Source organism: Oncorhynchus mykiss, chromosome 19 (assembly GCF_057628025.1).
Source record: "Oncorhynchus mykiss isolate SJ-2025 chromosome 19, ASM5762802v1, whole genome shotgun sequence".
In the NCBI taxonomy this organism is placed as follows: domain Eukaryota; kingdom Metazoa; phylum Chordata; class Actinopteri; order Salmoniformes; family Salmonidae; genus Oncorhynchus; species Oncorhynchus mykiss.
In genome coordinates, this window is record NC_143040.1 from 58846750 (window position 1) to 58863499 (window position 16750).

The 16750-nt window shown below is 45.3% G+C and overlaps 1 protein-coding gene across 1 annotated transcript in view; it reads left to right on the forward strand.

The window, feature by feature from the left end:
• Positions 1-16750, forward strand: part of LOC110498067 (peroxidasin) — a 99394-nt gene that overhangs the window by 18667 nt on the left and 63977 nt on the right. The window contains exons 2-4 of the mRNA XM_036955011.2: positions 5971-6042; positions 9025-9096; positions 16316-16387. Coding sequence (XP_036810906.2) covers positions 5971-6042; positions 9025-9096; positions 16316-16387 — 216 coding nt within the window. The remainder of the gene's footprint in view (positions 1-5970; positions 6043-9024; positions 9097-16315; positions 16388-16750) is intronic.

Here is a 16750-nt window from a genome sequence, read left to right on the forward strand (position 1 = left end):
TATCACAGTTCTAACATGTACTACACGCGAAGGGGGTTAAAGATATCACAGTTCTAACATGTACTACACGCCGAAGGGGGTTAAAGATATCACAGTTCTAACATGTACTACACGCCGAAGGGGGTTAAAGATATCACAGTTCTAACATGTACTACACGCCAAAGGGTGTTAAAGATATCACAGTTCTAACATTTACTACACGCGAAGGGGGTTAAAGATATCACAGTTCTAACATTTACTACACGCCGAAGGGTGTTAAAGATATCACAGTTCTAACATTTACTACACGCGAAGGGGGTTAAAGATATCACAGTTCTAACATTTACTACACGCGAAGGGGGTTAAAGATATCACAGTTCTAACATTTACTACACGCGAAGGGGGTTAAAGATATCACAGTTCTAACATTTACTACACGCGGAGGGGGTTAAAGATATCACAGTTCTAACATGTACTACACGCGGAGGGGGTTAAAGATATCACAGTTCTAACATGTACTACACGCCGAAGGGGGTTAAAGATATCACAGTTCTAACATGTACTACACGCGAAGGGTGTTAAAGATATCACAGTTCTAACATGTACTACATGCCGAAGGGGGTTAAAGATATCACAGTTCTAACATTTACTACATGCCGAAGGGGGTTAAAGATATCACAGTTCTAACATGTACTACACGCCGAAGGGGGTTAAAGATATCACAGTTCTAACATTTACTACACGCCGAAGGGGGTTAAAGACATCACAGTTCTAACATGTACTACACGCCGAAGGGGGTTAAAGATATCACAGTTCTAACATGTACTACACGCCGAAGGGGGTTAAAGATATCACAGTTCTAACATGTACTACACGCGGAGGGGGTTAAAGATATCACAGTTCTAACATGTACTACACGCCGAAGGGGGTTAAAGATATCACAGTTCTAACATGTACTACACGCGAAGGGGGTTAAAGATATCACAGTTCTAACATGTACTACACGCCGAAGGGGGTTAAAGATATCACAGTTCTAACATGTACTACACGCCGAAGGGGGTTAAAGATATCACAGTTCTAACATGTACTACACGCCGAAGGGTGTTAAAGATATCACAGTTCTAACATTTACTACACGCCGAAGGGGGTTAAAGATATCACAGTTCTAACATGTACTACACGCCGAAGGGGGTTAAAGATATCACAGTTCTAACATGTACTACACGCCGAAGGGGGTTAAAGATATCACAGTTCTAACATGTACTACACGCCGAAGGGGGTTAAAGATATCACAGTTCTAACATGTACTACACGCCGAAGGGTGTTAAAGATATCACAGTTCTAACATTTACTACACGCGAAGGGGGTTAAAGATATCACAGTTCTAACATGTACTACACGCCGAAGGGGGTTAAAGATATCACAGTTCTAACATTTACTACACGCCGAAGGGTGTTAAAGATATCACAGTTCTAACATTTACTACACGCCGAAGGGTGTTAAAGATATCACAGTTCTAACATTTACTACACGCGAAGGGGGTTAAAGATATCACAGTTCTAACATTTACTACACGCGAAGGGGGTTAAAGATATCACAGTTCTAACATTTACTACACGCGGAGGGGGTTAAAGATATCACAGTTCTAACATGTACTACACGCCAAAAGAGGTTAGGATTTTCTTCCTGTGATATGTTTGTCCATCATTCTTTCACATGTGCTCTTAAGGGCTACAGGTGCTGAGCCAAGTTTTATATCCACTTGAGTTCAAGTGCTGTGGTCTCTGTATGTGTTCTACAGGAGGATTAGGATGGCCTATTCCACTCCATAAGGCCTCAGTCAGTAGCACTACACCTCTGAATCCTCAACAGTGTGGTAGGAATCTGAAGGAATGTTTCATCTGTCGATGACAATTCATCACTGACGAGAGATAGGACAAAATGTCCCGCTTATGTGACAAGTTAAACTTCCTCCTCACTGCCCCAAGCACTGTATAGCTTTCACAGATCAGAGATAAATGTGGAAGACACATTTCAGTTGAAATCATTCAGTTGTACAACTGACTAGGTATCCCCTTGTCCCCTAATCATTGGTTTTGGTTTGGCATACATTTTAAAGTGAGAATTGTAATCTCAGTATTACTCTGTTACTGTGGAATTGCCCTCCTCTATCTGACATGGTAAACTAATTTACCGCTGCGATCACAATACCATATTGTTCACCGGTTGTTAATTAACAATAGTCCCCAAAACAACTGATGGCTATTTGAGAAAGGATATATTAATGTAAGAAGGATTGCAGGCCTACTAGTGATTGCAGGACTGCTGTTTAGATTCTACTGTAGGTACTTTTGGTTCTCCTATGGCCGTATCTGGCCTGATTGGGGTTTCTTTATGTGATCCACTACGTTGGGAAACACACTCCATACTACTATACGGTTAGGATAAGGACACTTTAGGGGACAAGTGCTTCTGTTAACAAAGGCATCATTCATCCAACGCAATCAATAGTTGGTGTAGTCTGGTGAAAGGCTAGTTCTGTGGGATATTAGACCTACCTGATCGTGATATGGGGGTGTAGTCTGGTGAAAGGCTAGTTCTGTGGGATATTAGACCTACCTGATCGTGATATGGGGGTGTAGTCTGGTGAAAGGCTAGTTCTGTGGGATATTAGACCTACCTGATCGTGATATGGGGGTGTAGTCTGGTGAAAGGCTAGTTCTGTGGGATATTAGACCTACCTGATCGTGATATGTGGATGTAGTCTGGTGAAAGTCTAGTTCTGTGGGATATTAGACCTACCTGATCGTGATATGTGGCTGTAGTCTGGTGAAAGTCTAGTTCTGTGGGATATTTGACCTACCTGATCGTGATATGGGGGTGTAGTCTGGTGAAAGGCTAGGTCTGTGGGATATTAGACCTACCTGATCGTGATATGTGGGTGTAGTCTGGTGAAAGGCTAGTTCTGTGGGATATTAGACCTACCTGATCGTGATATGTGGGTGTAGTCTGGTGAAAGTCTAGTTCTGTGGGATATTAGACCTACCTGATCGTGATATGTGGGTGTAGTCTGGTGAAAGGCTATTCTGTGGGATATTAGACCTACCTGATCCTGATGTATCTGAGACCAACAGCCATTTTCAGCAGCCTTCCTTCATCTGGTTCTAGTGTCTTTTTCTTCTAACTTTTTCCAGCCCCCAGAGCCCTCTGTGACTTCCTCTCCTTCCCCTTCTTCCCCCTTCTTCCCCCTTCTTCCCTGGGCCTGGAGGAGTGGGGGCAGCCCCTGTTCCAGCATGCCTTGGCAAAGCTCTTCACTCCCTGAGTCCCGGGATTTATTCATTTATTTTATTTTATTGAACCTTTATTTAACTAGGCAATTAAGAACAAATTCTTATTTACAATGACAGCCTACCAGAAGGCAAAAGGCCTTCTGTGAGGACGGGAGCTGGGATTAAAAATAAAATAAAAAAATATAGGACAAAGCACATATCACATCGAGAGACAACACAACACTACATAAAGAGAGACGTAAGACAACAACATAGCATGGCAGCAACACATGAAAACACAGCATGGTATCAACACAACATGACAACAACATGGTAGGAACACAACATGGCAGCAGCACAACATGGTACGAACATTATTGGGCACAGACAACAGCACAAAGGGCAGGAAGGTAGAGACAACAACACACCACGCAAAACAGGGCAACTGTCAGTAAGAGTTTCCATGAGTCTTTGAATGAAGAGATGGGTCTCCCCTTCAGGGCACACAACTTCACCAACAGTTATCTTCCATCTATAAACACCAGATTTGTTGCTACAGTGTGAATTCATAGAATGTGAGAAAAAAAAATTCACCCTCAGTTTGTACTGCATCTGTTGTATTTTGTCATGAAGGAGAGTACAGCTGTTGTTTTTTGTCAGGAAGGAGAGTACAGCTGTTGTTTTTTGTCATGAAGGAGAGTACAGCTGTTGTTTTTTGTCATGAAGGAGAGTACAGCTGTTGTTTTTTGTCAGGAAGTAGAGTACAGCTGTTGTATTTTGTCATGAAGGAGAGTACAGCTGTTGTATTTTGTCATGAAGGAGAGTACAGCTGTTGTTTTTTGTCAGGAAGTAGAGTACAGCTGTTGTTTTTTGTCAGGAAGTAGAGTACAGCTGTTGTTTTTTGTCAGGAAGTAGAGTACAGCTGTTGTATTTTGTCAGGAAGGAGAGTACAGCTGTTGTATTTTGTCAGGAAGTAGAGTACAGCTGTTGAAAAGTACCACTGTTTTGGAAACAATTGAAATGTGTCCTTTTGTCATTATTGCTTTGGGTTTGATGTGGTCCGTTATGCTTGCATTTCTTATTCTATGTAGTTTGAAATATGACTAAAAGAACACAATATACACAGAAATAAGTTGCCATTAAATTCTCACGTCTCCAAATTAAACAATGTTATGTAACTTGACTTCTGTTGAGGTTGGGGCCTGTAGATGGTAGGATATCAGAGCAGTGTTTCTGATATTGATACAGACAGTGAATGGTGCTCAGCTGGCTTCCTGCTCTTCCTGCTCTAACCAGTGGTGCACTCAGCCTTTGTTGAAGCTCCTATATGAAGGGATGTGAGTATATGAAAAGCTGGGCTCTGTAGTTGGATCCACATGCAGGGATTTTACAGAGTGAGTGAACAATAAACATTTCACGGGCTATGAAATCAGGTGGCTTTGTTTTTTGGCTGACATTTTCACAGAAACATGAGAAAGTAAGACATTCTGGAATGTCCAGTTTTTATGATTTGGCCCTCAGTACTGTTGTGCATGTGGTAACTAGGCAACATTAATACAAAGCAAATACAGACCAGAAAGTGAATAAGAACCCATGTTCCAGATGGAATTCACAGCGCTGAAAAGTAGACTGTCATAGAGAACACCACGTCAACAAAGGTGAAAGAGAATAGACATGGAACACACATGTTTACTGGTGTCGTAGAAATACAGTTTGAATTCTTCAAATCCTTTATCAGCGTATTATATCCCAAACCCTTGACTTTACTCCCAGTTACCCACTCAGCAACACTTACAGGAATCATCATTGGAATCACTTGACAGTGTCTGGCCAAAGTCTAACTGGTATCTCTCTGTTAGCGGAGCTTGGGGGCGTATTGTGACCTGGAGTCAGTCAGGGAATGTTAAGGTCAGTCCAGAGTAGCTGATGGGAGTGAATTCTATTAATTATAGTTGAATCTGGGTAGCAGGGTGGTTGATCTAGGATTCCCTCTCCTAACCATTGAGATAAAGCCTATCTGTGTTGTAACTCCAACACTGTCTTGTCTTGACATTGTTAGTGTGGCTGGACTATGTCTCCTAGTTCTCTCAGCAAGCCATGTTGAGTCAGAGGCTTGTGGACTGTGGTTGTTATGGTCTTTGTTGTTGGCCTTTACAGCGAGGCTATCTGCTCTTTGTTGAAGGTCAAATGACTTAGTGGCTAAGTTCCACAAGCGTAACTTCATTGTTTAGAAATGTTCACATTTCACTGAATTAGATGACGTGCGTCTAGCTCTAAATTCCACAGTATTTTAGTTAGGTGTTATAGGCCTATCATAATGTCATTTGTCATAATGGGTGTGAGTGGTTAATGGCATGACATGATATCGTCTCTAAGCCTTTACAGTGAGAGATTCAAGTAAAGTGATAAGCTACTAAACTCCCTCACCTCTCTTAATTGTTATCTTTCGCAAAATGTTAAGTAAACCTATCTGATGTGTCGCTGGTTAAAGCTTGATAAATGGCGTTCCTGTGATATGAATAATGTGTCTATTTTTCGTCCTTTATAATGAAAAGTGATTCCTAAGAGATTCCTAAGTGATTTGGATACATACTGTGTGTGTACGGTGTACTGTACTCATTGTACCAGCCTGTTTCCTCATAGACATTAATATTTGTCATGGTAATGATTGGTTTGACACTCGATTGCCCCGGTGTTGTTAATGACTGTTTTCCCTCCATAGAGACCTGAGGTTCAACAAAATCAAGGACTTGCAGCCCGGCTCCTTCAGACGGCTAAAGAACCTCAACACACTGTAAGTCTCCCTTCTCTCCTCCCTTCTTCCTCCTTCCTCCTCTCCTCCCTTCTTCCTCCTCTCCTCCCTTCTTCCTCCTTCCTTCCTCCTCCCTTCTTCCTCCTTCCTCCTCTCCTCCCTTCTTCCTCCTTCCTCCTCTCCTCCCTTCTTCCTCCTTCCTCCTCTCCTCCCTTCTTCCTCCTTCCTCATCTCCTCCCTTCTTCCTCCTTCCTCCTCTCCTCCCTTCTTCCTCCTTCCTCCTCTCCTTCCTTCTTCCTCCTTCCTCCTCTCCTCCCTTCTTCCTCCTTCCTCCTCTCCTCCATTCTTCCTCCTTCCTCCTCTCCTCCCTTCTTCCTCCTTCCTCCTCTCCTCCCTTCTTCCTCCTTCCTCCTCTCCTCCCTTCTTCCTCCTTCCTCCTCTCCTCCCTTCTTCCTCCTTCCTCCTCTCCTCCCTTCTTCCTCCTTCCTCCTCTCCTCCCTTCTTCCTCCTTCCTCCTCTCCTCCCTTCTTCCTCCTTCCTCCCTCCTCCCTTCTTCCTCCTTCCTCCTCTCCTCCCTTCTTCCTCCTTCCTCCTCTCCTCCCTTCTTCCTCCTTCCTCCTCTCCTCCCTTCTTCCTCCTTCCTCCTCTCCTCCCTTCTTCCTCCTTCCTCCTCTCCTCCCTTCTTCCTCCTTCCTCCTCTCCTCGCTTCTTCCTCCTTCCTCCTCTCCTCCCTTCTTCCTCCTTCCTCCTCTCCTCCCTTCTTCCTCCTTCCTCCTCTCCTCCCTTCTTCCTCCTTCCTCCTCTCCTCCCTTCTTCCTCCTTCCTCCTCTCCTCCCTTCTTCCTCCTTCCTCCTCTCCTCCCTTCTTCCTCCTTCCTCCTCTCCTCCCTTGTTCCTCCTTCCTCCCTCCTCCCTTCTTCCTCCTTCCTCCTCTCCTCCCTTCTTCCTCCTTCCTCCTCTCCTCCCTTCTTCCTCCTTCCTCCTCTCCTCCCTTCTTTCTCCTTCCTCCTCTCCTCCCTTCTTCCTCCTTCCTCCTCTCCTCCCTTCTTCCTCCTTCCTCCCTCCTCCCTTCTTCCTCCTTCCTCCTCTCCTCCCTTCTTCCTCCTTCCTCCCTCCTCCATCTTTCCCCTACATACTCAGCAATTGAAGAGATTGTAATTTAATTGGTCCTGGAGAACTCACTGCAAATGTGTTTAAACTGAGCGTTCAAATATACACTAATGCAATCGGCACTCATCAGGAGTCGACTACTCCTGTTAGCCCCATCTCTTCCCAGAAGCACCCAGTTCTCTTTGTCTATGTTTTGTCCCAAGACTCGGAAACACGTCACAGCATTAGTTTCCCCTGGAAAGTCCTGCAATCCTGCGTACAATCAGTCAGTCGGTCCACAAACACGGACACCGAGGGGCAAATTCTTGCTCTCTATTCTGCTGTGGTTTCACACATGTAGGTTACCTCATAATATGGTAGGAATGTATTTTTCACCTTCAATCTCCCAGCCATCTATCATGTGTCAGCCCTGCCAGCCTGCTAGTCTACAGCCAGCCATGTGTCAGCCCTGCCAGCCTGCTAGTCTACAGCCAGCCATGTGTCAGCCCTGCCAGCCCTGCTAGTCTATAGCCAGCCATGTGTCAGCCCTGCCAGCCTGCTAGTCTACAGCCAGCCATGTGTCAGCCCTGCCAGCCTGCTAGTCTACAGCCAGCCATGTGTCAGCCCTGCCAGCCTGCTAGTCTACAGCCAGCCATGTGTCAGCCCTGCCAGCCTGCTAGTCTACAGCCAGCCATGTGTCAGCTCTGCTAGCCTACAGCCAGCCATGTGTCAGCCCTGCCAGCCTGCTAGTCTACAGCCAGCCACGTGTCAGCCCTGCCAGCCTGATAGTTTACAGCCAGCCATGTGTCAGCCCTGCCAGCCTGCTAGTCTACAGCCAGCCATGTGTCAGCCCTGCCAGCCTGCTAGTCTACAGCCAGCCATGTGTCAGCCCTGCCAGCCTGCTAGTCTACAGCCAGCCATTTGTCAGCCCTGCCAGCCTGCTAGTCTACAGCCAGCCATGTGTCAGGAATCAGCCAATGAGCCTAGTGCCTCTGAATATGAAGGGTAGGGAAGGTAATGTCAAAGCAGAGAAAGCTCAGATGAGATGTTCCTACAGTAGCAGTCCACCTGCTAGCCATGTAGTCTGTGGAGTTCCATATTTCACGGCTTTAACCTCTGTCTTACAGACTGAAGAATAGCATAGTGTCTGAAGCCTGCTGGGAGACAGTTCAATATTAGTGTCTCAGGCAGACAGAAATAGATGTCTGGCTCATATGTGAAGGAAAGCCTGCAGCTAGGGGCCTGCTGCCTGTCTTTTTCTGCTTGGCCTCTGACAGACTGTACCTACACTTAGAAAAAAGGGTTCCAAATGGGTTCTTTGGCTGTCCCCCTAGGAAAACCCTTTTAGCTTCCAAGTAGAACCCTTTAGATTCCAGGTAGAACCATTTTGGGTTCCATGTCGGAAAGTAGAAAGGCCAAATGTTTTCAGAAAAAAGAGCTAAGTGAGGACTTAGGAGGCATGTTTGGCCCAAGTAATGTTCTGCTTATACATATCATATTATTTTCCAAAACGTATTTCTTTGCATTAATGCTAGTTTCTGTGGCATTGAGTTAAGGGATCACCAACTCAAAATGTTGCTATGTTGCAGAAAGTCTATGGCAGCCATTATTGATCCTTGTCCAGATTATACCCCATGGACCTGAAAGCCATTAGAAATGCAAAACAAACTGTGACCGTGTGTAGGAATCAAACCAGATGCTTCATAGAATAGCTACAGTGTAGTGTGGCAAGGATGAAGGATCTCACATATACTATGTACTCTGAAAGTTGAACTGTGTTTAGACTGGCATTGGCCTAGCATTAGATCATGACACAGCAATATGCCAGCATGGACCACTGTAAATTAGTATCTACGAGTCTGCACAGATTCACTTTGTGTAAGTCTGATAGTCCACTGGGAGATCTTTATTAATGGCCATTCTCTTGACTTTACAGCCTCCTCAACAACAACCACATCAGACGGATCCCCAGAGGAGCCTTTGAAGACCTGGAAAACCTCAAATATCTGTGAGTTGTTATGCCTTTATGTCAATGTTATTCTCTTCTGGATGTCAAGTCACAGATGGACTGGTTTCATTGAAAAAGTGTTTCATTGAAACATTGAAACAGTGACATTTTGCTCGGACAGGTTCAATAGGCAAAAGGTTGTAGTTGAAGTTTCACTCTTCGCCTTATGGGCTGATGATAAAGCACGGCTAACCCTGTCTCGGGCTTGTGTCTGGAAACAGAACACAAACACACTCTGTGGCTGTAAACTGGACATTGCTAGACGGCTTAGTCAGAACAGAAAAAAGTGTGTCAGTGTGGTACAGGAAATGAAGTAAGACAAAAAAATAACCCCATTATCTAATCCTGTGAATTTATCTGTCTGCGCGTGGTGACCTGAAGGCAATGAGGAGAACAGAGGTAGGCTTGAGCAGCAGGCAGGCAGCACATAGCCTTGGGTTGCTGCAGTATGGTTTAGTCCTTGTGTTTGTGAGTCACTGCCTATTATAACCCCAGTGCCTGTCAGTTGTGGTGACATGCAGCTATGTCTGTGTTTACATTCACATACGGTACATATGCCTGAAATGTCTGGCTCTCTAGTCTCCCCACCTACGCAGTCTCATATACCCCCTGCATTCCCCTCAATGAACCTTCTCCTCTCCTCCTCTACTTGGCCCTGGGTTAGATAACTCAGACCTGCAGCTCACCAGGCTAACTTTTTTGGTTGATTGTTCTGTAGATCACTTCTTTGTCTTTACTCATACCTGATGATGGATACATTCATGAGAATAACTTGAGACAGACTAAGGTCAGGGCCTACTTTGGTGTGTGTATAGTAGATACTTATATTTAAAATACTGTAGAATGCATGCATAGCATGTCCAAAACTACCATCGGTACCATCTGTTTTGTAAAGTAATTTTTTGTAGATAATATGATGGTCACAGTTCTGCTTAGTCACCTCAAACATGTCAGACAAACAATGTTTCTGATGCTAGCTCGTCAACTACTGTAGAGGAGGAGGGGAAAGCTGGGTATGTGTCAGTCACACACACATACCCACACATATGCACACACACACATCCCTCTCCTCTCTGCATGCTGTAGTGTGGGTGACTCCCGTGACTTAGTTAGTTTTAATTAGAATGCCCTGTCCCTTTTCACCAGATGGCAGGAAGGATATGTCCTGGGGGATTGTCCCTCTTCCTCCCCCCTGCCCCTCTCACTCTGCACCCATATCCTGTGGGATTGTCCCTCTTCCTCCCCCCTGCCCCTCTCGCCCTGCACCCATATCCTGGGGGATTGTCCCTCTCCGTCCCTCTCCCCCCCGCCCCTCTCACCCTGCACCCATATCCTGTGGTATTGTCCCCCCCCCCCCCCCCCCTGCTCCTCTCACCCAGCACCCATATCCTGGGGGTTGTCCCTCTCCCCCCCCTGGCCCCTCTCACCCTGCACCCATATCCTGGGGGATTGTCCCTCTTCCCCCCCTGGCCCCTCTCACCTTGCACCCATATCCTGGGGGATTGTCCCTCTTCCCCCCCCCTGGCCCCTCTCACCCTGCACCCATATCCTGGGGGATTGTCCCTCTTCCTCCCCCCTCCCCCTCTTACCCTGCACCCATATCCTGGGAAATTGTCCCTCTTCCCCCCATGCCCGTCTCACCCTGCACCCATATCCTGGGGGATTGTCCCTCTCCCCCCCCCCCCCCCTGGCCCCTCTCAACCTGCACCCATATCCTGGGGGATTGTCCCTCTTCCCCCTCTGCCCGTCTCACCCTGACCCATATCCTGGGGGATTGTCCCTCTTCCCCCCCTGCCCGTCTCACCCTGCACCCATATCCTGGGGGATTGTCCCTCTTCCTCCTCCTGGCCCCTCTCACCCTGCACCCGTATCCTGGGGGATTGTCCCTCTTCCCCCCCTGCCCGTCTCACCCTGCACCCATATCCTGGGGGATTGTTCCTCTGCCCCCCCCCCCCCCCCCCGGCCCCTCTCACCCTGCCCTTATAACCTGGGAGATAGTACCTCTTTCGCTTGGCCCCTAGTAAAGCCCCCTCCACTGTATGACCTGACAGAAGTCTGTACAGCCCCTTTAAGGGTTAGCTCTCGGTCAATGGGTCTAGTGTTACTGGAATATGGTTCATGGTAATGATGACTAATGCAAGAAGTATTTTTCTGACCATCTGATTTGATCTAGAAGTAGGTAGTCTTGGCTTGTACCAGCCGGAACGGCTCATAGGAACCAGGAGCCTATCTCCTATTACTGTAGCGTGAGGCAACTTGATGTACAAGTACACCCCCTAGAAGGACACTAGTCTATCGCACCTCCTTTCCCCCACATGTGATCTTTAGGCTATAGCCTAACCAGGGCTCTGAGTTTCTTCACATGGTCAGCAGGTACTCAGGGCCCTACTGATATCTTATCTAAATCCACATATCCTGTTGTGGTTTGTTGTGGTTTCTGTTGCTGTTGTTTTTGTTTTTGTTCTGTGGAGCTCTGAGTTTTAGGCTGGCATTTTGTTAGGTTGCATAGTTAGAAATGTCATTAGATAGTCAAGAACAGAGATTACTTCACAGGCCTTGGGCTCTTCTCAGTATTTTGTAATTGTCGGTGAGGAGTAATATCTGTCTCCTTCTGTTTCACAACACGTGTGTGGGTGTACAGTCAGAGTAAAATGGCGGAAATCTTTTCACTTTGTTTCCATTGAACAAATAAAGGCATTTTAATTCATTATATTGGATGACCAATTTCTCTTTTACCAAAGAGAACCTTCTGTCTACCAAAATGTACTATTGTGTACCTCAGCAGCTTCTGTCTACCAAAATGTACTATTGTGTACCTTGGCAGCTTCTGTCTACCAAAATTTACTATTGTGTACCTTAGCAGCTTCTGTCTACCAAAATTTACTATTGTGTACCTTAGCAGCTTCTGTCTACCAAAATGTACTATTGTGTACCTTAGCAGCTAACCTTCTTCCTCTTTTTCTACAAAATGGCGGGTCAGTTGAGTTCTCATTGAACTGTGTGAGTACGAGGGCACAGAAGCTTTGGGGTTATTCAAGCAAGAGATCTCAGTATTCTTCCCCTTGAGAGTTGACCCCACAGCTTCCGAATCCATCCGGTTTCCCACGCAGACCCCACACTTCCAGGCCTCAGCACAATCTCTCACACACAAATCAAGTCGAATCAAATCAAATTCTATTCGTCACATGCGACGAATACAACAAGTGTAGACTTTATTGTGAAATTCTTACCTGCGAGCCCTTTCCCAACAATGCAGAGTTAAAAAGTAAGAGAAATTTGCTAAAAAAGGAAATAGTAACAATAAAATAACAATAACGAGGCTATGTACAGGGAATACCAGTACAGAGTCACTGTGTAGGGGTATGAGGTAGTTTAGGTCATGTGTACATGTAGAACGTAGGGGTGAAGTGACTAGGCAGTCAGGATATATCATAGAGTAGCAGCGGGGTATGTGAAGAGTGTGAAAGGCTGTGTGTGTGTGTGTGTGTGTGTGTCTGTGTGTGTGTGTCTGTGTTTGTGTCTGTGTGTGTGTGTGTGTGTGTGTGTGTGTGTGTGTGTGTGTGTGAGCATATGTAGTGTGTGTTTGTGTCTGTGTGTGTTTGTGTGTGTGAGCATATGTAGTGTGTGTTTGTGTCTGTGTGTTTGTGTGTGTGTGTGTGTGTGTGTGTGTGTGTGTGTGTGTGTGTGTGTGTGTGTGTGAACATGTGTAGTGTGTGTTTGTGTCTGTGTGTGTTTGTGTGTGTGAGCATATGTAGTGTGTGTTTGTGTCTATGTGTGTTTGTGTGCGTGGGTGGGTGGGTCAAGTCCAGTGCAAGAGAGTCAAAGCAATGGAAAGGAGGTCAATGCAAATAGTCCGGGTAGCCATTTGATTAACTGTTCAGCAGTTTTGTGACTTGGAGGTAGACCCTATTCAGGAGACTTTTGGTCCCAGACCTGGCTCTCTGGTGCGGTAGCAGAGAGAACAGTCTATGACTTGGGTGGCTTGAGTCTTTGACATTTTTAAGGCCTTCCTCTGACACCGCCTGGTATAGAGGTCCTGGATGGCAGGGAGCTCAGCCCCAGGGATGGATGAGTTCTTAAGCACCAGAGGAGGCTGGTGGGAGAAATGGGTTGGAGTCAAACATGATTTACATACAGTACCAGTCAAAAGTTTGAAAACCTACTCATTCAAGTGTTTTTCTTTATTTGTACTATTTTCTACATTGTAGAATAATAGTGAAGACATCAGAACTATGAAATAACACATATGGAATCATGTTTTAACCGAAAAAGTGTTTAACAAATCAAAATATATTTTATATTTGAGGTTCTTAAAAGTAGCCACCCTTTGCCTTGATGACAGCCTTGCACACTCTTGGCATTCTCTCAACCAGCTTCACCTGGGATGTTTTTCCAACAGTCTTTAAGGACTTCCCACATATGCTGAGCACTTGTTGGCTGCTTTTCCTTCACTCTGCGGTCCAACTCATCCCAAACCATCTCAAATGGGTTTAGGTCGTTGATTGTGGAGGCCAGGTCATCTGATGCAGCACTCTATCACTCTCCTTCTTGGTCAAATAGCCCTTACACACCCTGGAGGTGTGTTGGGACATTGTCCTGTTGAAAAACAAATGATAGTCCCACTAAGCGCAAACCAGATGGTATGGCATTTCGGTGCAGAATGCTGTGGTAGCCAGGCTTGTTAAGTTTGCCTTGAATTCTAAATAAATCACCAACAGTGTCACCAGCAAAGCACCCCCACACAATTCCACCTCCTCCTCCATGCTTCACGGTGGAAATCACACATGCGGAGATGATCCATTCACCTACTCTGCGTCTCACAAAGACACGGCGTCTGGAAGCAAAAATCTCAAATTTGGACTCATCAGACCAAAGGACAGATTTCCACTCGTCTAATGTCCATTGCTCGTATTTTTTTCGGCCAAAGCAAGTCTCGTCTTATTATTGCTGTCCTTTAGTAATGGTTTCTTTGCAGCAAATGGATTCACGCAGTCTCTTCTGAACCTTTCTTTTGTATTATTTATTGTTTATTGAATATTTAAAACATACAATATACTTGCAGTATACAATATAAACACAGACGTAACCAGGGTCAACGACCTGCTCAAGGGCATGTCGACAGATCTCCCAGGTCAAAAACAGGGACCCAAACCAACGATCCATCAGCCACCGGCCCAAGCTCCCAACCGCCAGGTCACCAGCCCTCCAAGATACCCCCCACAGTCCACCCCCAGAAAAAATATGGAGGAAAAATCCATTCCCCACCCCGAAGATCCCCCCCCCCCCCCATGCACCAACAACCAACAAAATAAACTAAAGAGAAAGACAAAGGAAAACAGAAAACAACAATGTAAAAAAACAAAGACATCAAGGACAACAAAAATCATAACAGCAAGGCCAGCTGAATATGTTTGAGTGCATGTATTGCACTATTTACATGTGTGTGTCCGTGTTTGTGCACATTTGTGCATTTGAATGAGAGTGTGTGTATATGCATGTGTACGAACACCAGCACGGCATCAGTCCCAGGCAAATTGGCATTAGCTGTAACAACACTACCCGTCAGTGTCATTCAAACTCATTTTTTGTTATGTTTTATTTTTTTTAAACTTTTATCTTTGACCATCATCCTATCCCCTGCCCAGCAACTCCACTCCCACTTATCTCCAATTCCACAAGGCAAAGGGTGGCTACTTTGAAGAACCTCAAATATAAAATATATTTTGACCACTTTTTTGGTTAAAACATGATTCCATATGTGTTCTTTCATAGTTCTGATGTCTTCACTATTATTCTACAATGTAGACAAGCGTAAAAATAAAGAAAATCCTTTGAATGAGTTGGTTGGTCCAAACTTTTGACTGGTACTGTATGTTTGATACCGTTCCACTTATTACATTCCAGTCATTACAATGAGCCTGTCCTCCTATAGCTACCCCCACCAGCCTCCTCTGGTATGCACTACCCTCTGTAGCGCCTTACAGTCAGATGTCAAGCAGCTGCCATATCACTGGTGATGCAGCCAGTCAAAATACTCACAAGGATGCAGCTGTAGAACTTTTAGAGGATCTGAGGACCCAGGCCAAGTCTTTTCAGGCTCCTGAGCGGGAAGAGGCGTTGTCGTGCCTTCTTCATGACTGTGTGGGTGTGTTTGCACCATGATAGGTCCTTAGTGATATGAACACCGAGGAACTTGAAGCTCTCCACACACGCTCCCTGTAAACCAAGATAAGCTAAACATTGAGCTAGACTCCGTAGTGTTACAGCAACAAGTCCACAGTGCTTTGGCTGTGGAGCTGCATGATTCTTTTAGTTTCACCAATAACTGTAGGCCTACTCAGTTGAACACTCTTTGACAATATGTATGTTCAATTTGCCTCATGATCCTTGTTGACATGTAACGTTTAGTAAGGAAAAACATGCTCTCTGAGTGATGTGAGAGCCCTGATAGAGGAAGATGTAGTAAGCGGAGCGGTTTATTTTTCCATAGGCCCACATTGCGTCATATTTGCTGAGAGCATGTGAATCTCTCATCAACTACCCAACAATGTAGAGGAACTGGAGATGAGTAGAGGATGAAAGGGAAGATTGCACTAAGCCATTGCTATTCTAGTGTCACATCTCTCTGTCATGTTAGAGGGAGGCAAAACACAGACATGTCATGTGATGTTTTTCTTGAAATGTTCTGGAACGTTACAGTGTTTTTTGGAAGATGTCAATGAACTTTGAGGAACCCAGCGACCCTCTGTCATACTGTATATTCTATCTGTTCAGATAGACACTTTTCTTTATGTGATGTATTTTTGTACATGTATGTTATGCAAGTTATGATGAGCATTTTATTTTGATGTATTGACATTGACAACATTGACCATCTTTGTGATTTGAGCTGTGAGTCGCTTTTTGTAACAAACAACAATAACTTTATTTATGAAGTGCTTCTCAAACATTACTCACATTTTGCTCAGCTCTGCACATTGTGCATCAGCTGCTTTACATTTGTCATCTAGGTAAAGGTGCAGCCGTGCAGTGATATACTGTAGCTGTTGTTCATGTATTGTGAAAACAGAGTTTTAAAAATATTGATCCCATTAAGTTGGTTTTACTGTCACACAGTAACTATTGAACTAAGACATTCTGTCATTTTCTTAGGAACTAGAGAGGATTCATTTGATCCGCTGTGTGTTTGACTAATGTTACTGATTATTTTTCCTTTCAGCTATTTGTACAAGAATGAAATCCAATCAATTGACAGACAAGCATTTAAGGGACTTGTCTCTCTAGAGCAACTGTAAGTGACCAGCTCCTCGTCCTCCTCTTCCTCCTACTCAACCTCTTCCTCCCCTTCCCCTCTGCACCTTCATATCTGATCTGTCCGTCTGTCCAAACGTCCTCCTTGTGACCCCCCAAGCCCCCACTGTCATACAGCCACTATGCATGCCGTGTATACACTCACCCTTGTATGTTGCGCTGACCTTATGAACCCCTGCATGAGTAGCATGTCTCATTGTCACGACAATGGATGTGTATCACTCGGTCCTAATGTATAAAGCTAGAGCATGAGATCCCCAGCCCTGCACCAGCCCTGCCTCTGCCCTGCCTCTGCCCTGCCCTGCCCCTCGCCTGCCCTGCCTTGCCCCTGCCCTGCCCTGTG